This window comes from Erpetoichthys calabaricus, chromosome 1 (genome assembly GCF_900747795.2).
Source record: "Erpetoichthys calabaricus chromosome 1, fErpCal1.3, whole genome shotgun sequence".
In the NCBI taxonomy this organism is placed as follows: domain Eukaryota; kingdom Metazoa; phylum Chordata; class Cladistia; order Polypteriformes; family Polypteridae; genus Erpetoichthys; species Erpetoichthys calabaricus.
In genome coordinates, this window is record NC_041394.2 from 260,429,118 (window position 1) to 260,454,426 (window position 25,309).

The window sequence follows — 25,309 nt, forward strand, 5'->3', positions numbered from 1 at the left end:
TAGCTTATGTCATGTATTTTTGGTTTGTCTGTGTGAAGTAAACTCCCAAGTGTTTGTTCGAAATTTACCTTTAACAAGCTTCCTACTGCACCCCCTTGTTCTTACGCTCTTTCCCTTCATGATTTTAAACACTTCAATCATGTCACCTCTTAACCTCCTTTTGCATAAACTGAAAAGGCTTAACTTTTTAATCTTTCCTCATAACTCATCCCCTCCACACCTGGAATCAGCCTAGTCGCTCTTCTCTGGCCTTTTCCCAGTGTTGCTATGTCCTTTTTGTAGCCTGGAGACCAAAAATGTCCATAGCACTCCAGATGAGGCCTAGTCAGTATGTTATAAAACCTCAGCATAACCTCCTTGGACTTGTACTCTACACATTGTGCTATATAAACTAACATTGTATTATGTTTTTAATGCCATTTGACAAGGGCGGCACAGTGGCGCAGTGGGTAGCGCTGCTGCCTCGCAGTTGGGAGACCTGGGTTCGCTTCCTGGGTCCTCCCTGTGTGGAGTTTGCATGTTCTCCCTTTGTCTGCGTGGGTTTCCTCCCACAGTCCAAAGACATGCAGGTTAGGTGGATTGGCGATCCTAAATTGGCCCTAGTTTGTGTGTGTCTTGTGGTGGGTTGGCACCCTGCCTGGGATTGGTTCCTGCCCTGTGTTGGCTGGGATTGGCTCCTGTGTTCGGATTCAGCGGGATGGATGGATGCCATTTGACGAGTCAACAACAACTCCTAAATCCTTTTCATAAGGTGTACTTTTGAATTTCAAACCCCCATTCTTCCTACGTGTAATACTTTATATTTACTGACATTAAATTTCATCTGCCACAAACCTGCCCAAGCCTGTTTGCTGTCCAAGTTCCTCTGTAATGATTCAATGGATTCCAGATTATTTACAATCCACTTATTTTGATATCATCTGCAAATTTAACTAGCTTGTTACTTACATTTCTATCAAAATCATTTATATATATTAAAAATAGCAGCTGCCCTAGCACTGACCCCTGTGGAACACCACTCTTAACATCAACCAATTCTGATGAGGTTCCTCACACCATAACCCTGTGCTTCCTGTGTGTGAGCCAGTTTTGAACCCATCTACACACCACTCCCTGAACTCCCACTTTATTTAGTTTAATGCCCAGCCTCTCATGTGGCACCTTATCAAATACTTTCTGATAGTCAAGATAAATAATATCACATGCAACACTTTGATCATGTCCTTTTGCTGCTTCTTCAAATAATTATAGTTGTAAAACACTAACTCCTTCATCTGATTGACTATTTTACAAAGTTACTTCACTGTTACTACAAACCTAAATGTATTAGCTTATGACTATATAGATACAATTTTAGCCTCTTTACATTTTCAGTGACTTGGCCAGGGTGACGCAGTGCCAAGGTATAGGGTAAGACCTGTTTGTTGGATGTCCATGTTCTACTCCAGACTCACTGAGCTACAATGTAGTTAATCAGATATATGCAATGCTCTAAAATTCGTTCTTCCATGAGTTGGTAAACTTCATTATCTGAATTCTATAACCTTATTCCAACAATTACTCTTTCATTTTTATACAACTTTATAAGACATCATGACAAGCAATGGCCATGTGAGTATTAATAAAGTCATCATCAATTATTAGTCACTTGCACTTTCTTGACTAAGAAGTTTGTCTATCCAAACTCAATAACTATTGTCTTATATCTGCCATTTATAACCAGAAGCTCCTTGTTTATGAATAAATAAATAACTGTATTTCTGTACCCCACTTGTACACAGTAAACTGTCTACTTGCAAAATTTTTCAATTAGCTTTTACCAGCTCCCTTTTTTCTTGTCCTTTTATAGCCGATGTACAGTATAGTCGGTGGTGCCCATTCACTATTTTGAGAGACACTAGTCCAGTAGAAGGGGACAACTGTTGTCTTGCAGCAGAGTGAAACACCCTCACAGTTGGCATGGCAGCTTTCTTAAAGTAATAGCATGTTTGACTATTCATCCTTCCTTTTACTAAATCATTTTAGTTGTGCTGGGAGTCAATGCCTATCCAAGAAAAACTGGGCAGAATTTGGGGTGCTTTTAAGTATTGAGCTATCCAAGTTAGTTTGGATCCAGACACCACTTTATAGGACTGCTCCACCCAAAAATTATATTTTTTATATGTTACTTACCCCCATGTACTTTGTAATGGTGGCCAAGAACAATTAATCTCATGTTTTAATGCAGAATGGAGAGAAAGAAGTTTATGACAAAACAGAAGTCAGTGATGGCCAGTTCTAACAAACAATATAAAAAATGTCAGTGGAAAATAAAAATCTCATGTAAACCACTTAGACTTGCCAAACTTACCCTTTAATGAAGTCGTACAGGGATTAAGTACAATGGACCTGCTGGGGCTTCATTAATTCAAGATAAGCAGCTCAGTCTATGCCATTGAACGTTTTAAGTCATGCTAGGCTGGGACTTGATGTGAGTGTAGGGCTGCACATCTCTTCCATTAGAGTGATATCTTGCCACCCAGTTTAAAAGTCAGTCCATACACTGCCATACCATCAGACATGTCTAATTTGGGGAGCCCTCTGTTAAGATCAATAGTAGACTTGGGCACCTTGTATGTGCAGATGCAACAGATGTGTAGGACTAGGAACAGACAGAATTGTATTATACACACAGAAAACTGTGAATATTGTCATTCTCAAGCTGCTTTACAAAGCAAACATGATTCCAAGCTAAACTAATGAGAGTTCAAAACCTAGAAGAATAATGGCATTATTGGCACCCTGTGTAGAGCCTGAAACTTTTCTTGTCATTAACCAAAACGAAAAACAGTGAATTTAAATTATACAGAAGTCATTTTTATGTAGAGATTTGTTCTCGTGTTGAATGTCCCTGGTGGTCTCATGACTCTTACAATATAAACCTCTGTCTGCAAAGTGAGTGTTGAGTTTTTCATTGGCATCTTCCTGCAGGTGCATCTGGACTAATACTAATAATCTTTCCTGCTATTCAAAATTATTCTAAAATGTGATATTGTTTGAATATTCTTTATTTTAATACCATTTTTACTTCTTTATTTCTTTTACTGGGGTATTTCCTGTTTCAGTGGTCTCCAGTGCCCATAAGATATAAAAGTAGCAACCAGCTGCAACAAATAAACAGGCACGGGTTTCATTGCCCATGAAAGACTTTGCAGAAGCCCCTTATATCACCCTCATAGTGGAGCAGGTGCACTCAATATATCAATGTGTCAATCATGTGGCCATGCTGTACTTAATCACCTTCGTATAGTGCATTTCATAGTGAAATTCCATATGTCATCACTTCAGCTCAAGGTGGTGGAATTCTGTTTTTTTTTACGCGAATGTGGAGCATGGTTTTTGAATTCTCCTAGAAACCGCAGAGAAAAGCCCAGCTTGACTCTTAAACGGACTCTAAAGGGCCAGCTTGTCTTCTAAAGAACTAGTATGCAAACACATTGACTTTCTGTGAATGAAGCAGCGTGAAGACACTTGAAGGACTGCTTAGAGTGAAAAATAAAGATGTCTATGCAGAAATAAAAAGCCACACTGGTGTTCCTCTCATGCACATAACAAGTAATTGTTCCGTTATTTGCTCCTGCCAAACAGTCTCTTTCAGATTTTTTTTTTATTTCTTTAACATTCAAATTAGTTATATAAATCTCTTGATTGCTATTATTTTGTTCATTATTTTTAAAACATATGTCTCATGAAGTACTGCTCATTGCAGTAATGAACTGACTCCTGTGCATGTCTCATTTTTGTAAACTGCGACTCTTCCATCACTGTTGAGGGCTTCTTGCCATTTGAAAGTTAATGAGATATGTAGAACTGAGCTGTATGCTATCTTGAAGGAAAAGCATAAGAAATCTGCTTCCATTCAGTGTTTAACAGAGAGTGTATCAGCAATTCAACAATGACATACAACAATTTGTTAGGAATTGTCTTGTGTAGGCAGCATTAGCCTCCTCCAGGATCCCTGACCAGTTAGTCCACAAATCCCCATTTGACATCTCCAGTAAATATTTATTGCTTCTAGTGTATCTAAAGCACCCTTCAATCTGACAGAGGCCTGTAATCTGCTCTTAACCTGAATATATGTTACTTCTTTTTGGAGTTTTTCTTGCCATGGTGTGGTAAAGTCCTTTGTAGATTCATTTAGTACATGTGCAAACTGTTTTTGTAGACACTTCTTTATCCAAAAAAAAAAAAACCAAACAGTTTGCACATGTACTAAATGAATCTACAACATGTCTTGGACACTCAGGTGAAGAGAGGGGCAGAGCTGTCAACTGTTCACCACCTGGTGGTGAGTAGGCTTCGATGGTGGGGGAGGATGCCGGTCAGGCCTGGTAGGCCCAAACATGTTGTGAGGGTCTGCTGGGAACGTCTGGCAGAGTCCCCTGTCAGAAGTAGCTTCAACTCCCACCTCCGGCAGAACTTCGACCACATCCCGAGGGAGGTGGGGACATTGAGTCCGAATGGGTCATATTCCATGCCTCTATTGTTGAGGCGGCTGACCGGAGCTGTGGCCGTAAGGTAGTCGGTGCCTGTCGTGGCGGCAATCCCCGAACCCGTTGGTGGGCACCGGCAGTGAGGGATGCCGTCAAGCTAAAGAAGGAGTCCTACAGGACCTTTTTGTCCTGTGGGACTCTGGAGGCAGCTGATAGGTACCGGCAGGCCATGCGGAATGCGGCTTTGATGGTTGCTGAGGCAAAAACTCGGGTGTGGGAGGAGTTTGGGTAGGCCATGGAGAACGACTTTCAGACGGCTTCGAGGAGATTCTGGTCCACCATCCTGCATCTCAGGAGGGGGAAGCAGTGCAGTGTCAACACTGTATATGGTGGGGATGGTGCACTGCTGACCTCGACTCGGGACATTGTGTGTCGGTGGGGGGATCCTCAATCCCACTAACATGCCTTCCAATGAGGAAGCAGAGCCTGGGGACTCGGAGGTGGGCTCCCCCATCTCTGGGACTGCGGTCACCGAGGTGGTCAAAAAAACTCCTGGTGGCAGGGCCCCGGGGGTGGATGAGATACACCCGGAGTTCCTCAAGGCTCTGGATGTTGTAGGACTGTCTTTTTTGACACGCCTCTGCAACATCGCATGGACATCAGGGACAGTACCTCTGGATTGTCAGACTGGGGTGGTGGTCCCCCTCTTTAAGAAGGGGGACTGGAGGGTGTGTTCCAACTACAGAGGGATCATATTCCTCAGCCTCCCTGGAAAAGTGTATTTGGGGGTCCTGGAGAGGAGGGTCCGTCAGATAGTCGAACCTCGGATTCAGGAGGAACAGTGTGGTTTTCATCCTGGTCGTGGAACAGTGGACCAGCTCTACAACCCTTAGCAGGGTCCTGGAGGGTGCATGGGAGTTTTCCCAACCAGTCCTACATGTGTTTTGTGGACATGGTAAAGGCATTTGACCGTGTCCTGCGGGGAATCTTGTGGGGGGTACTCCGAGAGTACGGGGTACCGGACCCCCTGATAAGGGCTGTTCGGTCTCTGTGCGATCGGTGTCAGAGCTTGATCCGCATTGCCGGCAGTAAGTCGAACCTATTTCCAGTGAGAGTTGGACTCCACCAGGGCTGCCCTTTGTCACCGATTCTGTTCATAACTTTTATGGACAGAATTTCTAGGTGCAGCCAGGGCATTGAGGGGGTCCAGGTTTGGTGGACTCAGGATTGGGTCACTGCTTTTTGCAGATGATGTTGTCCTGTTTGCTTCATCAGGCCATGATCTTCAGCTCTCTCTGGATCGGTTCGCAGCTGAGTGTGGTGGCTGGGATGGGATTCAGCACCTCCAAATCCGAGACCATGGTCCTCAGCCGAAAAAGGGTGGAATGCCTTCTCAGGGTTGGGAACGAAATCCTGCCCCAAGTGGAGGAATTCAAGTATCTCGGGATCTTGTTCACGAGTGAGGGAAGTATAGAGCAGGAGATCGACAGGCGGATCGGTGCGGCATCCGCAGTGATGCAGGCTCTGCATCGGTCTGTTGTGGTGAAAAAGGAGCTGAGCCACAAGGCAAAGCTCTCAATTTACCAGTCGATCTATGTTCCTGCCCTCACCTATAGTCATGAGCTATGGGTAGCGACCGAAAGAACGAGATCACGAATACAAGCGGCTGAAATGAGTTTCCTCCGTAGGGTGTCTGGGCTTTCCCTTAAAGATAGGGTGAGGAGCTCAGTCATCCGGGAGGGGCTCAGAGTAGATCCGCTGCTCCTCCACATCGAGAGGAGCCAGATGAGGTGGCTCAGGCATCTGATCAGTATGCCTCCAGGATGCCTCCCTGGTGAGGTGTTCCGGGCACGTCTAACCCAGGACACACTGGAGGGACTATGTCACTCGGCTGGCCTGGGAACGCCTTGAGATTCTCCTAGAAGAGCTAGAAGAAGTGGCCGGGGAGAGGGAAGTCTGGGCATCTCTGCTCAAGCTGCTGTTCCCGCGACCCGATCTCAGATAAGCGGAAATGGATGGATGGATGGATGGATGGATGGACTTCTTCATCCATCCACCATCTGATCTGTGTTCATATGGTATATCTCTTAGATCTGTACTTAGATCATTAGGTTCCTCGAATTTCTGGGCACTAGTTTTGCTTTTGGCCCACTTCAGTTTGGTTTCTGCCATGTATTTGATTGCTGCCAAGAAGGTATTCAGACCCTCACAGATTAAGTAGAACTGTAAATGGCTGGATGAATGGTTCTAATCCTTTTGTACTGTTTGGTCTTTTACTAAGCCTTATTTTTCAGAGGCTTTTTGTCTATATACACCTGTGCCAGTTTCTGCCACACCATAACTTCAAATAATCCCGTCTGAATGATGATTTCGAAATTTGTAGATTATATGCACATTCCACCCTAAACCCTACATGCTTGCTGCCAACTTCAAAGCACAGCCTTCCTGTCCTCATTTGCTAGATCTGGAGGTTCCCATCAGAATGGCAATATCTTTTTTTGTCATATTGTTGCACGTGACTGCCCAGCTGGCTAGTTTTGCACTGCTCATAAATGCCATGCTCATATGCACCTGCTGATATACAGAATTAAAACAGGTGGTACAGTGAAGGCATTAGTCCTACTACAGTACAATCTGAGCCTAGACACTCCATATCACTCCTCAAAGTTGACACATTTTGCTGCTGGTTTTAGCTGCCATGAATATTTTAGAAATTCTTTACAACAGGGGCTTGCATAACTGAATGAAATAAAATGTTAGCTCATCATAATGCCTGCAGTCACAAGCTGTCTTGGTCACCCTAATATTCAGTGGCGATACCTCTCCCATGTGTATTGCAACAGAAAGATTTATGACTAAGAGAGGGTGCCCTTCATAAAAATGTTCTTAACATTATTTTTACAATCTAATCTGAAAGGATTTGTCTTAGATCTAGCTTCTTTTTCATTTATAGTATATCAAAAAGGGAGCTGCACTCCTAAGAGCTATATCTAAAGGTAGAGGACAGCTTGAAGTAAGTAAACTAAAATCGGGCCCTGGATGGTTAAGAACATCTGTTTACTTTACACTATAGCACTGTGTATGGTCAGAGTTTAGTTAGCAGCCCCACAAAGAGTTTTCAGTTATATATGCACTGAACAAAACAGCACCTTTTCTGATTCACCTGGAAATGGTAAGCTATGCAGTACAGCAGCCATACCACATGCACTTCAGAACAGGTCATCCACCTGAAGCTAAGCATGTTCAGGTCCAGCTAGTACTTGGATGGGAGTACAACCAGGAAAAACGTAGGTTGCTGTTGGAAGAGGTGTTGGTGAGGCCAGCAGTGGGCACTTACCTTCTGGTCAGAATGAGGACCCCAGTGCAGTGATGGGGACACTGTGCTGTAAAAATGGGGCCATCCTTCAAATGAAATGTAAAACTGAGGTCCTGACTCTCAGTGGTCATAAATGATCCAAGGGAATCCTTTGTAAAGAGTAGGGTGGATCCTGATGTCCTGGCTAAATTGTCCACTACAGCCTAATCATTCTGGCCCCCTAATCATCCCCAGTCTCTAATTGGCTAACTGTCTCTCACCCCTTCACCATCTAACAGCTAATGTGTGGTGAAAGTACTGATGCAAAATCATCTACTGTATGTGGATGCACATTAGTGGTGATTGAAGAGGCTCAACACTTACTAAGTGCACTGAGTAAAGAGAAAAGCTCTATATAAATGTATAGAATTATTATTATTATTATTACTGCCTCACAGTTAGGAGACCTGGGTTCGCTTCCCGGGTCCTCCCTATGTGGAGTTTGCATGTTCTCCTCGTGTCTGCGTGGGTTTCCTTCGGGTACTCCAGTTTCCTCCCACTGTCCAAAGACATGCAGGTTAGGTATATTGGCGATTCTAAATTGTCCCTAAGTGTGTGCTTAGTGTGTTGGTGGGTGTATGTGTAACACTGCGGTGGGCTGGCGCCCTGCCCGGGGTTTGTTTTCCTGCCTTGCGCCCTGTGTTGGCTGGGATTGGGCTCCAGCAGACCCCCTTGACCCTGTGTTCGGATTCAGCGGGTTGGATAATGAATGGATGGATGGATAATGGATGGATGGATTATTATTACTACTACTACTATTATTATTATTATTACACATTTTTCTGCCAGCTCTAGTAGTATAACTGATGCAGCTGAAATAAACACATCTTTGCACCCCTCACCTTAATGTGAAATAATAGCTGCTAGAATGTGTGCTAAACAAAATGTGAAATGGAAGCAGACATTTTGCCATTGAAGTTTCCAGTTTTTTATGAGAAATAAAATTTTTAAAAGGACTCCCCAGTTTCTCTTAAAAGGGTTCTTCGGTATGAACAAAAGTATCCAGACCTGGTTAGAGGTCTAGTAATGAGACTGCCAGCTCAGAATCAACACCTGAGGAGATGACAGTCAGTTCTTCTGTGTGTTTTCTTAACCTGATGGATCATTCATTGTTGTGGAATAAGGTGATTCTGTCATTTTGTTATTTTTACATAGTTAACTAAAGAAAGATGAATCTTTTGAAGTTGAAGTAAAGACAGTGCAACAAATAAAGTTAATTCTTGTACTGTTGTGAAATCACACCACAATCCAGCCCAGGTCACAAATTTGGTAACTATTAGTTGTTAGCCATGAACCTGTGAAATCTGGATTACTTGAGTTCTCAAAAGAAGCTTCCCTAAAGTAAAACCTAAAGGATAACTCCCATTTGTATGTGTGCAGGGACTGACTAAGCCATGCAAAGTAGAGTGCTTCCTTGTAACGTTAGCTAAGCTCTCTCATTCAACCCCTCACTCCACACTCTACGTGTCCCTAGTGCAAATCCTGACAGCTACACCAAGTGAATTGTTGTAAAGTCACACAAGATCCATCACAGATCACACTTTCTGCATTGTTGTAACTGCCAATTGGCAGCCATGTACCCATAACATCTAAATTGCCAGGGCCCTCAGAAGCAATTTACCTAAAGTATAAGCTAAAGGAGAACCCCAATAGCTGATCACACCGAGTAATCCCAGGCTGAGCGCTTCCTGGTGACATCAGCTGAGCTCTAAATCTCTCCTAGCCTGCATCCCACTGCCTTCACTGTTAACTTGTTTAAGCATCACAGACACCACACAATATTTTAGCGATTTGCTTGGCTTCATCCCTTATATTTGTTCTCAGTAGACATGCATTGTTGAACACAAGATACAGGGTTACTAGCTTTTGTCTTAATGTTTGCCAAGGAGTATGAGAAACAAACAGGTACAAAAAGCCAGTGGACCTGCACTCCACAAGAAAAGAGTGCGTATTCAGATAAGGTGTAGTGCCACATAGGCTTGGATCTCTAAGAGGTAGCATCATTGGTAGCCTTACATATTCAGAAAATGTTGAGATAAGCAAGTGTTTATTACCATTTCTTGTGCTTTGGTTAATGTGCCATTTATGTCCGTGTAGTCTAAACAAACTAATTTTCCTAAAGCCTTGTCTGAACTTGGTTGTCTTAATCTGGTGATGACCCTGTATTACCCATATAGCCTACTGTATAAATGAATAGGCCTCAGGAAAGTATTTTCGAGGATCAAAATACAATTCTATTGAGTAGTGTGGTATCTGAAAGATGTTGTACCCATGAGATGGACTAACATTCCATTCAAGTTTGGTTTCTGGCAGTAGAAAAATTAAGTAAACAAATAATTGTATTTATGGTGTCGGTACACAATGCAGTTAGGCTCAGATTTTTTATTTATTATCTTGAAGCTAAAGTGTCATTTAGCTTCTAAGAACATGTGCATAGTGTATAATTAATATGTACTGTATATACAGTACACATGATATATATAGTACATATATTTTTATAAATATGTATTTACTGTTTTAAAAGATACAGATTTTATATACATAAAATGGCACACTGTCCTAAGAAGTTTCTTGGGGCTTGCTGTGGCTCAACACCCTGAACTAAATAAAATGTATAATTATTATTATTATTACTACACCAAGAAGGTAGAAAGGACTGATAGATACCTGGATATAAATAAAACATAGCATATTAAATATGCTGTTCAAATATGCACAAATACAAATATTTCTTAATATACAGTATACTGTACACTTTTGAGATTCAGAGCTTAGGAACACTTGATTTTCTGATGTGTAAGAAATCAACAACTTTAAAAGAGGACTTTTTAATTGACTCTAGTAATCTAGCACTCTAACCAACAGGCAAACTGTTTGATGGGGGGTTTAGTTTTCACATAATTAATAATTAAGAGGTGTTCAGGATATATGGCACAGGAAGTGTGCCATGCTGCATTTTTGTCTCATGCGTACCATACGGGGCTTGAAAATTCACAACAACTGCGGGTCCTGTAAAGCCACAAGTATGCAGTGAATCACATTCTTGACTCAAAGCTGGCAAACTGAAGAACAAAAGAGGCTTTATTTGAGCTGAAAGTGAGTGTGCATGCATGCATGAGTGTACTTGGCCTCACGGTGGCATTTTGAAACTCTAAAACCCTTTGACTTTTTTGCATGTAAAGCTGTAAAATTTCCACAGACAATACATTTGACTGGATATGTTATTACCATTGATTATTTCAGTACTCTAACAAATGACAATTTTAGATTTTCAGGGAGGCAGATCTGAAGCAGATCTGATATTTCTCTATGCTTTTTATGAAGAGTGTCGGTGACATTCAGCCCTACCACAAGCATTGAGCTGAAGCCTGAATGAGTATGCTTGGTGACTCAAACTGATTACAGCCGAGGTCAGGTGCCATCACATGACTTAATACAACCTTATTCCTTTTATATGTCGCCTTTATCAAAGATGACAATGTTGCATATTTTACTCAGTATAATACACCTATAAAAGAGAGTGTTTGGCTGACACTGAAACACTAAATCAGTTGACATTGTACAATGTGATGGCTTACAAAATGAGAGTGAAGGTAGGGATCAATAGGAGGTTAAGTTGTATTAAGTGCAGGATGAGATGGACTGCCTTGATGTTATTGTGAACTAATGGAGTGCTTAGGTGAGAGAGCAAGATAAAATGCTCACCACCACCTGATTTCCTCCATTCATACCCTGTGCCTGAAGTAGCAAAACAGTTCATATCACAATATTGTTTTAAAGAAATGACCTGTTGTATTCAAACAGACATAAATGACATTCTTGTTCATTTTATATTCCCTCACAAGTACACTTCTCTGTGGTTTATTATTTTAAAGAAATTACATGTTTTTAAAGACACATTAAACTGGTGTCATTTCTTTGGCAAGAGCAGTGCATTATCACAGCATTTGTATTGTGTCAGTTTCCAGCGAAAGCAGTACAGTAGATTGATCCTAAATCTCACTATTCAGTTACACTTAATGTCTAAGGTGTAGACTTTCATAACACTTTGTTATTTGAACTATAATGCTACAGTACCAGAAATGAAAGATTTTGAAATATGGTCATCAGATTGTGAAAGGTAAAAATAATCCTAAATTTCAGTCCTGAGGTATTACTTAGCATTGCACAGATGCTAGTGTGGCCTTTCAAAAATATTCTGTCTGTATGTAAAAGATGTTTTCTTATAACATATGCCATATTTAGTTTTTATGAATTGAGGTTGTTTTTCTCCTACCCTTTGTTTAAATTTAGAAAATGCATGGTTGAAATGTTGGCTCACGCACAACCGCCAGTTTGTTTTTAGTTGTTGATTGCTGTGCACTTCTACAATGGGGATGCATTTCTTGGAACACAACATAAGCGGGCTAATCAGCCAGCATGACTGTGATCACAAAGACAAGTTCTTTTTCTTCTGTGTTTCATGTATATGCTGTACATTATATTTTTCTATTTCCATGTTGCATGTGCTTTGGATTGCCTTTCTGTGTTTACAAGGGTGAATATGTACTTTTTCACTTTGATTCACTTTGTCTCATTTTTGTTATGTATTAAGAATCAATTAGTTGACTGAAAGTTATCTTTGATTTCTAAATTCTGTGAGGTACTGATGCCTTTTCTGTGTTTTCTGGGCAAAAAAGTGACTGTTGCCACCGAACCACACAAGATTCCAGCACTCTGCCCCTCACTTGCATGTGCCCTTCAAAGAGAGTTGCTCTTAATGTAAAATGTTTATATTCTTCCATTTTTCCAGCTCTAAATCCAAAGTGCAAGGACAGCTCTGGGGAATACAACCAAAAACAAATGAGCAGCTTTCAGACCAGAAATCTTTTTAAATGAGCAATACAGAAAAATCCATCCATCCATCCATTTTCCAACCCGCTGAATCCGAACACAGGGTCACGGGGGTCTGCTGGAGCCAATCCCAGCCAACACAAGGCACAAGGCAGGAACCAATCCCGGGCAGGGTGCCAACCCACCGCAGGACACACACAAACACACCCACACACCAAGCACACACTAGGGCCAATTTAGAATCACCAATCCACCTAACCTGCATGTCTTTGGACTGTTGGAGGAAACCGGAGCGCCCGGAGGAAACCCACGCAGACACAGGGAGAACATGCAAACTCCACGCAGGGAGGGCCCGGGAAGCGAACCCGGGTCCCCAGGTCTTCCGACTGCAAGGCAGCAGCGCTACCCACTGCGCCACCGTGCCGCCCCACAGAAAAATCTAAATATAAAAAATGAAAACACAAAAATCTTTTAGGTATATTGTGCACAGACGCACACACACACACACACATTACAAACTGAAACAGATGATGAAAATGAATGAAGAGGATGACAAATAGGAGGCTCACCTGAAATTTAGGCCAGAAAAACCTAAAGGGTGCAATTAATAATAATAATAATAATAATAATACATTTTATTTATACAAGGCGCCTTTCAGGGAAGGATACCGAACAACAATAAATAAATAAATAAATAAAAGAAACAATTATAAAAAACTTAAAACATCAGAAAATCTAGAAATTAAAACCAAACAAAACCAAAAATTAGAAATGATGATGATCAGGGAGGAGCAAGAAGAAGAGCGAAGGTAGCACACTTAACTCTATAATACAGAAAAAAACAAACAATCCAAAAAAATCTGTTTTGTGTATTTTTATTGATATAACTACACGTGAGATGATTTGTGTTTTCTGTTGCATAAAATTAAGCCCTGTATTTTAATACATTATGGTTTATCATGGTGCCAGAATGTTGTGAGCTTAAGCATTCCCAAAGCACAAACCATTACAAAAATGCCCACTAGAGGAGGAAACCATCAAAACCCAACTGGTCATTTTTTTGCTCATTACAAATAAAGATTTTTTGTATTTATTTTTTAGAAATCCCTATTCTGTTTAATACTTTATTCCACCTTTCTAGAAAACAAATCTCTTGCAAATGATAGAGCATTCTAGTCATACATCTACAGTTGGACCACATGATGCCCATCATGTTTTAGGATAATTAAATGAATGTGAAAGTGAATGTCAGCAGCTGGGATTTCCTTCTTCAAAACACATTCAGTGACTGAAACTGCCAAATTATGTATTCTGTGTCTGAAGTTTTTTTACACTGAACTGTGAACACATCATTGACGCAAGTAACGTCACTGTCACTCAGATGTGAAATGGTAAATGGAGCTACATGTTTCTGACAGTGTTGCGAGTCAATATCGTCAAGACACTTTCTGATACATTTACTTTTGGTGTGAATTTCCTATGTATAATGTGTATATATAAACATCCATTCATCCATTTTCCAACCCGCTGAATCCGAACACAGGGTCACGGGGGTCTGCTGGAGCCAATCCCAGCCAACACAGGGCACAAGGCAGGGAACCAATCCCGGGCAGGGTGCCAACCCACCGCAGGACACACACAAACACACCCACACACCAAGCACACACTAGGGCCAATGTAGAATCACCAATCCACCTAACCTGCATGTCTTTGGACCGTGGGAGGAAACCGGAGTGCCCGGAGGAAACCCACGCAGACACGGGGAGAACATGCAAACTCCACGCAGGGTGGACCCGGGAAGCGAACCCGGGTCTCCTAACTGCGAGGCAGCAGCGCTACCACTGTGCCACCGTGCCACCCATATATAAACATAGTGGCAGCTTATAGTACTTAGATAAGAGTGTGTCAACATCCAAGGCACACACAAGTGTATGTCAGGTGTATTTCAGAGATACCTGTATAAAAGGATGCATGTGAGTCTGGGTATGTATGTCAAGGCTGGATTAAGACCTCCACAAGTCCCTGGGCAACTTAATGAATGAAACTCCTTAACAGGTTGTTGATCTTACTTTTAACAATTAATTTTTGCGCACAGACACCTGGGGAGCCCTTGGTAATTTTGGCACATACCCAGAACACCCTGGTGGTAGATCGATCCCTGATGTATGTACTGTATAATAACATATTATGAAGGTAAGACACAAGAAGTCAAAAATGATGATCCATTATGGACTCCCTGTTTATTACCATCAGGCAAAGATATAAACTAGGAATGAATGATGATTTCAAGTATTATAAAGTTTGCACAAGATGGATAACCAAACAGCTTAGTGATCTGAACAAGCCAACATCCTTTGCAGCAGATTTCGCTCCCTTTTTCCATAGCTATCTTATAACGGTGCATTTTTCAACAATGGTGCAATCCCACAATGGAGCATCAAGATTCTTTTGACTAACAGCAGAGCCCTGCTTACTATGTGTTCGAACTACCCATAAGCCATTGTAAATGTGTTGTATTGTGTCAGTTTCTAACCATTGCAGTTACCATGTAACTTTCAAATTGTCTTTACTTTTTGACTTTCCCTTGTATATACAGTATATATATATATATATATATATATATATATATATATATATACAGTGGACCCTTGACTTACGAACTCAGTTCGTTCGCGAGGGCTGGTTGTAACTCAAGTTGGTTGTAAGTCAAGACTATTTTTCCCATAAGAAATAATGGAAATACCCATAATGCGTTCCGAACCTCCCACAGCAACACTTACTTAACCTCTTCATAATAAAAAAGTGTTGTATAATGTGCATAATTTACCAAAACACCAATAATTTTTCTAATGTACTAACCAAACAGTTATAAAAAGTGCCTAGCCTACCAGAAACAACAATTTCATACTGTACTCACCATTTAATTTGACATCTTTGGGCTGCAGGAAGGGAGGAGGAGAATGAAATGGAAGGTAGTTATTGTTTGGAAGGAGCCTCCTTATACAAATATTTTCTTTGTAAAATTGTCGAGATGGTGGATTTCGACATGCTGTACATATTAGCGAGATCGGTCACACTAACACCACTCTCATATTTCCACACAATTTCCTTCTTTGTTTCGATTGTGATCGCTTTCTTTACCTTCGTTACCTTCTCTTCCTTCCTTAGCAATTATCGAAATAAATTATATAAATCACTGCACTGACCAAAATTACGTCCACAAACACATGTATCTGGGCTCTGACTGATGCTTATGAACGCTATCGGCTGTTTGTTTACAATCACGCAAGCGGATACACATGACCGAATTCAGGTTGTAACACAAGATGTTGGTCGTAAATCAAAATAAAAATTTTGGTCGTAAATCAAGTTGTTCGCATGTCAGGCCGGTGGTATATCAAGGATCGACTGTATATATATATATATATATATATATATATATATATATATATATATATATATATATATATATATATATATAGCTATATATACACACACACATACATAAACATTTGATGGTTTGTCAAGTTGTGTTACCATGTTAGAGAGAAGTGTCAAAGTAGACGAGGTAGAGGCATGGGCACCCATGATAACAAGAGAAGGGTGACCTAGGAGGAAATAGCCATTGCTCCTCCAATGTGTCTAAGGTTAGACAAAGCATCAGTTGAGAGGTAAGTCTAACCACCTTAAGTAATGAGCAGATAAGGTCAGCAGTGTGTTTATTAAAATAATAATTCTTAATTTTTGCACACTTTGGCCACTTTGGTGTCAGTCTGGGTTGGATGGTTGCTATCAGAACACCTTTATTATTTGCAAAATACTGTACATGTAAATGTACATTATACTACGTTTTTCTTGCTTTAGACGCGCAGTTATACTTTCAGTGATACTTTTCTTTCTAAAGAATGTGATAATCAACCTATGTAGCATAAACAAATCCTGTTGATAGTGATAGTCCTGTTTTTATGTCCGTTATTGAAGGGGTCATTAGTCAGTGTCAAGCTCTTATCATTTTTTCCCTATTGCAAACTACTGGAGATTGTCATACCTCCCCCCAGCTCTTGGTATGTAGGATCACACATTGCTAACAGACTAACACATTTGGGTGAGTAAGCGTGTTGCAAGTGGTCTTTTCAAGCCTTGGTGCTCTGCCGCCATGAATGAAATGTAGTAAGTGAATATGCCAGAAAAATACGATTTTTAAAAACTTATCAAAGCTTTTCTACTTATTTGTTTAATGAAAATTTGTTTTTGCCCTTTTGAACACTTTGTTCTTCCATCCAGAACAGCATGTTGCTGTAACTTTGGGCTGTTTATTGTTTTTCTTAAAATTAATTATTAACAGTATGTTGACATCTGTGATGCCTCAGGCAGAATAGTAGTTTCTGTTTTACTTGGATACTTAAAGATTAGTCCGATTAATACGAGATCAATATTATCAACTTTAGTTTTGTAGTTCTAGGGATGTCTGTATACTCACAGTCAAGATAAAGCAGAATATTGACCACTGCCCTAATGTAATTTGAAAAAAAATGACCTTGAGATCAAGCCTAGTTTATCTCGCCACATCCTCATTCAAGAAACGTGAAGTTTCAAAAATGTCATCGAAATAGCCTTTTGTAAAGTAATATAACAAGCATCTTGACAGGAAGCCTATTTTAAAATCAGGAGTCTTCAAAAAATCAGACTGTCATGATTGTCAAGTGTTGCCGGGAATAGACAGCTAAAGTTAGACAATCTTTTCCAATAGCTGTACTTAATATTGGATTTCTTTCTCAGGCATTGTCTTGTCAAAATGATGGCAGTAGACAAAGCATTAAAATATTATCAGAGAAGGAGATTTGAATACTGTTAAGAAGGTGGTATCGCAGGTGAAGGTGGCTCAAAGGAAATTTAGGGGGGCATATTGGTTAGTTGTGCTGCTCACAGCTCCAGAGTCCAGGCTCAAATCCCAGACCAGCCTCCAAGTGGCAGTAGATGTGATTGTGTCATGCGAGGGACACTTCCAAGTTTGTTGTCTGATTTGTGCACAGTGCTGCTTTGATGGTCTCCTGCTATGTGGAACCCCACCATGGAATGCAACACGTTTGGAAAGTGTGTGGAATTCTAAACCAGAAAAGTAATCAAGTAGTATTTGTTAGAAAGGTGAATGGAATTGGATCAGTTTATAAAATTACTATATATATATAAAGTTTGTCGGACATTTGTGCCTAAAAAGCAGTACTAAATGTACTATTGTAATTGAGGAATGTTGTACACACTACTCAGATGTCTACCATAGGCAAGAAACTTTAAATTGTGATAATGAATAAACACAATATGGCTTTCAAATCCTCAACCATGGTACAAATGGCTTTAAAAAATCCACCTTCACAATGTATAAATGCCTGTGTGCCCACTTGAGGTCAGTCAATCTATACCAGTTATAAGATGCCTTCTACAGTATAAGAATGGGCTACCTATAAAATATGAATGTCTGAGGGGCAGTTTTACCACGCCTGCATATCCTCCAAGACTGTGGTACACAAATGGCTGTCATTGCTGTGTACTTTATAAGGTGGGGTAATAAATGGCAGATGCTGGGAAATTGTAGCCTATGCACCTCTAATAATGCAACGTCAGAGGACAATGGGGATATCCTTACTGACCTCCAATTCCAACCTCAAACCCATTTCTAGACCTCTAACACTAGCTAATGGGGCCTGCTGCTGCTACGTATTAACAATATTCAGGCCAGGTGTTTGAAATAAAGGCAAATCTTTGTGACACTAGCCAAATACCAGCAATCTCCTTGTCCAATCCCGGGGCTTACCAACATTATAAAGTATAATGGACCCCTTCTGCCTGAAGAGTTGTTGTATGTGAAAAAAATGAGTATGTTGTTGTGCATTTCCTCTGTATGTTGATTTATAGTTGTCTAGTGAGTTGAGACAAGACTAACTCTACATCAATAAATATTTTCTATAGAAATGTGTAATTTGAGGAATATAACATTATGACTATAATGTATTCAGTTTTAAAAATCAGCACAGTGTACTTTGTTCTAAAAAAAATCTGCTCCTTTGTAATCCAAATAATTAGACATTTCTAGGTGAAAAGGTCTTTTTACATATCTTCCAAGATGCATGTTAAAAAAAATATTGGCCAGAATAGAGCAGTTACGACAATGCTTGTGAAACAGAGCTTTCTGGGAGATGTTCTGCACACAAATAAAATCAATGGTGGCACGTATTTTCTTTTAACTGTGAATAAGTAACACTGATCTTTCAGTTTCTGATATGGAGATTATAGCAGAGCCCTTAAAGAAGACAGAGATCACTCATGGGAGAATCTGTTTAAATTTTAGAGAAAATAAATATCGTATTTCATTGTGAGCAATAAATGTGCCTCTCAAAGCAGCACCTGTCGGTTTTTCTGTTATGGGTATACTCAGTGGTTGGGTTTGAGAAGGTCTGCCACAAAACTGCGATCCTGAGGTTTCACATCTTTGTTGTTTGTCAGCTGTGGTAAAGCTGTTAAGTGAAGCTTGCCCAGTGCAGTCTCAGATTTGTGGGAGGTGTGCAGTTATATGGTGTGCTGCTACATCCACATTTCATACCAAACCTCTTTGTTTCTGTCAGTCAGTTGTATAACGCTGACTCTCCACATGTTATGTACTGTATGTGTGCATGACTGATCTCCTCCTGAGTGGCACAGCAGTGAGTATTACCCTTCACAGAGCTCGGGTCCTTATCTGATTTCTGTCTCATGGACTTATTGAATAGATTTTTATTTTGTTTTTAAGTGGATTCTTCCAACAGTTAGAGACAAGTCTGATCGAGTGGCCCGGTGTTAGACACATGCATGTCCCATCCAGCACTGGTTCCTGAAATGTACTTCTTGTTGTTAGATTAGGCACTGTCTCCTTTTGACTCATGATAACACAATGAAGTTAAAGATAATGAAAGGATATGTACTTCCTCTCAGAGAGGGCCTGAAGTTGTTAAATGAAGGTTCCAACATTAAACTGAAATGTTAGTTTATCACTTTGGTGATCATAAGAGTTTTACATTTCAGGTGGAGCTGACCGCCTACTAACACTGAAATGTTTTTAAGTTACCGTAAGGTCCTGAGACAATACGGCGTCTTTAGTCACCTGCTGTTTCTCTCTTTGAAATGTTGCGTGTGATATCTTACTTGAATAAAATCCATATGCTCAGCTGCAGTTTTTGGGAGGGACTCAATCACACAGAGAGCTTACTAAGACATCTTTGAATTTTATTTGCTTGAACTAGTCAAACATAAGGACTTTGAACTATTGTAAACATTATTTCTTAAATGGAGCCAAAATGTTTTTGGCTGTGAAAGTAATAAATATTTTCTTATGACACTGGAAGGAAAATTCTGTATCCAAGTTTTTGGCAAAGTAGGGCAAGTGGGGGAAGATTGCATGTTGACCAGCTTGTTGGTCGCTAATGACCTTTTCCTGTTTTTTCTCTCTGTGACACTTTTTTTAACACAATCTAGGCATGTGTTCAATGCAAAGTAATTTTGGAGGAGGTAAATAAACAAGTTCTTACCGATTTTTTGGTTGCTTTGTATTTCCATTGACAAAATAAGTGAAGGCATATGTAATGTTTAGTTCAGCACATTCAATGTTTATGTATAGTATATATTTGGCATGAAATACACCGTGAAGGCAAAGTTCAACATTCAAAGGAAGAAACGTGCATTTGTACAAACTTGCCAAAGGGCAAGCCTGAAAATGATGTTTATGAGATCCTCAGGATAACCCAAAAAGTGTGTGTGTGCAAAATGGGAAAAACAGGTTCCAAATATGAATGGATTGAAGGATATGTAGTTCTTTGTGTTTGTATAAAAGCATAATATGATCCAAATATTCTCAAACCTGCTTAGACAAAGTCCAGGTTACTGGTGGCCCAGAGCTTATGCTGGCCGCACAGGAGAGGGCACCAGTGCGTTGCAGGGCCCACTCATGCACACATTTACACAGAGCAATTTGGAAAAACCTAAAATGCACATATTTGGGGATGTGGGAGGAAAACAAGAATATTCAGCATACATGGGAAGAACATACAAACTCCACATGGAAAATGATTGGACAAAGTATTCGGACTTGAATGCTGGATCAGTGAGCTATCGACTACACCACTCTGCCACCCAATAATATAATATGATTAAATAAGACTAACATGGAGGCACAGTGATCATTTTCAAGCAGGTGTGAGAATTTTATGTGTATCGGTTTATATGGCCATCATTGTCACGGGTTCAGAGTACAGTTGCTAATCAACATGCAACGCACAGCCAATCTCTGGCGCCATGATTAGTGAGTAAAACAATCTTGCCTGGAAACATGGCAGTTATCGTATGGCACTTGACTAAGAGGTAACTGAGGTGCTAAGGCAGTGACACCAAAAGACATGAAGTATAGAAATGGAGCCAATATGAGTCAATATAATAAAATATAATATGCATGTGCCTAATACTGCCTGGGTAAGCACCAGCTCTCCATGAACCTGAACATAATAAGTTAGTTAGAAAATGCATGCATTCTTTTATTAAGGCATGGATGGATAATAATAATAATACATATTTGAAATAGCATCAGATTATAACAGGGCATATTCAGACACACCATACTAACACTGACTCTTACCAGACTAATGTGGAGTGGATTGATATCCTACTGTGCAGATCTTTGAAAGTGGGAGAAAAAAACAGAAAACCTGGATTGGACATTGGACATTGGGTAATTTACAGTTAGATAATGGTGAATGTGCCCTGCAATAAGCTGATGCACAGCCATGGGTCCACTGCTGTCAGGATAGGCACCAGCTCTGATCTGATCTGATCTGAGTAAACATGTTAGAAAAAGGATTGATTGGAGAGTAGATTATAATGCAATATCCAGTACTTTGGATGGATGAAATGCAGTAATATATGACGTGAAGAACTGGAATTTCAAATTTTCAGATGAATGATAGCAATTTTTAGGCTGTTTTTCTCCCTCTCATTTTAAATATGATGGTGCATGTGCATTTGTACATATATACATTTAGTGTCTGTGTATGTATTTAGGTATAGAAGTACATACTGTACAAAAGTATATTTATATGTGCTGTAGGTTGTGGAAGAAAAATGTTAAACTTAATCAAAGTGGTACAGAATACAACCAAGCTGGATTCTTTGTACAAACAAGTCAAATTTGCTAAGGTTTCACAAGTATTTCACTCTTCATTTACGCAGGAGAATGCCAAGCCTTTGTAATGTTTTAATAAAAAGACATGGCCTTTTTGCACCTAAGGAGAGAGTGAAGGTCATTTCTTTCACAATATGTGACAATAAAAGTGACACTGTCAAGGTAATTAAAAGAAAAAATAGAAAGGCAAAGTATCCATGGAAGAAGGCAAGTGATTAGTTCTAAGGGAGTAATTACAGTATTATTATCTTTTTCCCAGTGTATTTGAAGCAAATCATACTCTTCCTCTCCCGTTCTAGGGTTCTTTTCCAGGTCAGGGTGCCTCTTTTGTGTACTTTCCACGTATTTGTCGTGCTTGCTCGGTTTCCTGTCAGTGATCCCAGGGTTTTCACTTAGTTTAAAACACCTTGCCAGGTCTGATGACATTTGTTTTTTTTTCCCCTGGAGCTTAAATGTGAGTCACTTTGGCTGCATGATCCTATTGCTCCTACAAGCTGGCCTTGAAGCATAAGGGTGGATCAAAGAATACGTATTTTCCTATATTATCCTGCAGTGAGCAATTTGGAGACCTTTTGATTTTGTCTAGCACCACATCCATTGGAGCACATTGCCATGCTTGATGGTAGTTTTCGAATGAAGTTGTATATAAAGGAGTATGGACAAAAACAATTTTGTGAGATAATAAGAAGCCTCAAGACTTTCCATTGTTGGTATAAAAATATAGTTCTTGACAGTTACAGGTGACAAAGAAGGCTGTTTGTGGTGGTCTGTTAAGTGTTGTTCAGTTAGTGCCCAGTATTTCTAAAGGTCCTGCTTTCTATTTTTCTTATGTCTCATTATTTGAATATTCTGGGAATAAATACAGAGTGTTATTCTATTAAGACACATAGTCCGTGATGATTCTTGGCAGCCTAATGGTCTTAGAACTTTTCCATAGAGCATACCATCTGTACACTTCACAGGTAAAATGCACTCATTCACATTCTTCTACAGCTGGAGAACAGGTTTATTAGACATCAACCAGTATCAGGGATGGGAAATGGAAAAACAACCTTCTGTATGAGCGATGGTAGAGTGACAAGGCAACATATGAGACCACCTCACCTAGTGGTTTTTACCAGGACATCTAGAGAATTTCAAACAATGATGAACCAAGCCAGACATGGTCCATTTGCAAAAGGAATGTTGGTGGAACCTTTTCAGTGTTCCCACCTCATTAAAATCAGTGGTTCTAGTAAATATGTGTTGTTTTGAGCAAAATTGTTCTTCTTTGCCTGCTAACCTTAAAGGTCATAACTGTAGTATAAAGTCTGTGTATTTATAACAGTGGTTTTATATGTGCATGTATGTAATATATGTGTATTCACAATATTTACAAATGCTGTACTTTTTATTACATAACATGAGTGAGACTGTATATATAATACTATACAGGACTTCATCCCCCACATCTATGAAATGGATTAAATTTGATAATGCACAAGTAAACAGTAAATGATTTTGGTCATTTAACATAAAAACAGGAGATCCATCCTCCATCCATCCATTTTCAAGTATTGTCACAGGGTGCCAGTTCATCACAGAAACACAGTAGATATTTATTTCAAATATAAGTGACACAAGGCTGTGCAGCAGGAGAAAGAAGCTGTTTCAGGCTAGTAAAATGGACTCACGACATCACTGACTGGACAGGATTACATATCAGCAGAATGCCTGAGAGCAGAAGTGTCTGGAGACCTTTAGTTATTCAGAACACCGTTGAGTCAATGACGATGACAGATTTATTATTTAACATATACAACAAAATTGATATTATGCAAACTTCAGTAATTAACATTTGCAAGCTATCTTATATGACATCAATGTGCTTTTCTTTTTACAGACTTCTCCAGATGACATATCGTGCCATGGAAAACATGGAGAAGGATACCGCCTAGAAGTGAAAACCGCAATGCAACGGCTTGATTTGTTCCTTGGCCAGTTCAGCAATGTACTCTTAACTTCTATCACAGTTTTTACTCAGGGAGAGCTCACAGTTGCAAATCTTGGAACATCAGAAGGCAGAATAATGCAGGTAATGCAAGTAATACTGAAGTATTGTTTTACATATAATATTGTGTGTGCATATGTGTGAATATACTGTATAGATACTTTTTACTGTGCTCCATTTTCTGTGTATTTCCTGTACATTTTCTAGCACAATCTCTAGTCCACTTTTGTTTTTTGTGAGATATGCAGTAATATACATAGCGCATCTAAAGTATACAGGGATTTGAATAATGCAAATTACTGGAAGATGTGAGAAATGTCTGCTTTACACTGCATAATGTGTATAAACATAATCTCTTCGATCTTTTTAAAAGTTACCCACACCCATGGTAGGTTAATCTGAATTTCAGTTAAACACTGACTGTTTTGCTTAAAATTTGTCTTTCAGAAAAGTTGTCATTTGAAGCTATATATGTGTAAACTTAGGGAAATCATTGTTTTTATGTTATTAATCATTGAGGTATTAGCTGTAAATGTGTCAGCTTGTACTATTTATACAACATGTTCAAAAACAGTGGGCCCAGACAAGATTTGCACACACATACAGTATATTTATCTCTGTTTGAACAGATTACACAAAGATGCATTTTTCTGAGTTTTATTAGAATATAGCTGCCTTCATTGTTCACTGAATCAATTCTGATTTATCGCCTGGCAAAAATGGGTAATTAAGAGTGGGTGAGCAGATTTTCACCCCACGCACATCTGCAGTTCAGAACAGTTAGCCTTTAGCACATTTACTCAAGACCAGAGATACCGAAACAAGGGATTTACTGTTTTTTTGTTTTTTTTTAACTAGGCTTTGATTTTCAGGCGGTGTCATCCTTAATGCTGTTATTTAGACAGTAGATTGTTACTGATTTACATCAGAGCCTGCCAAGTGGTAGGCCTACTTACTCATTTTGTTTAATCCATATGTCAGATACCCAGTTGTAATGTGCCAAACAAATGTATTTTTGCAAAATATTGTTAAATAAACCCATCCATCCATCCACTTGCTGAATCTGAACACAGGGTCACGGGGGTCTGCTGGAGCCAATCCCAGCCAACACAGGGCAAGAACCAATCCCGGGCAGGTGCCAACCCACTGCAGGACACACACAAACACACCAAGCACACACTAGGGCCAATTTAGAATCGCCAATCCACCTAACCTGCATGTCTTTGGGAGGAAACCGGAGCACCCGGAGGAAACCCACGCAGACAACATGCAAACTCCACGCAGGGAGGACCCGGGAAGCGAACCCATGTCCCCAGGTCTCCCAACTGCGAGGCAGCAGTGCTACCTACTGCGCCACCATGCCGCCCATTAAATAAACCAGTTCTGGAAAATCATGATGGATGGGAACCTTCTCCCACATGCAAATCAATAGAACTAGAAGGAGCACAGGTAACTCA

At 40.0% G+C, this 25,309-nt stretch overlaps 2 protein-coding genes across 2 annotated transcripts in view; both read left to right on the plus strand.

Annotated features, from left to right (window-relative positions):
* cav2 (caveolin 2) overlaps positions 1 to 25,309 on the plus strand; it is a 516,729-nt gene that overhangs the window by 195,588 nt on the left and 295,832 nt on the right. The window lies entirely within an intron of this gene.
* The window catches only part of met (MET proto-oncogene, receptor tyrosine kinase), a 206,386-nt gene that overhangs the window by 77,869 nt on the left and 103,208 nt on the right, over positions 1 to 25,309 (plus strand). The window contains exon 3 of the mRNA XM_028814530.2: positions 23,745 to 23,936. Coding sequence (XP_028670363.2) covers positions 23,745 to 23,936 — 192 coding nt within the window. The remainder of the gene's footprint in view (positions 1 to 23,744; positions 23,937 to 25,309) is intronic.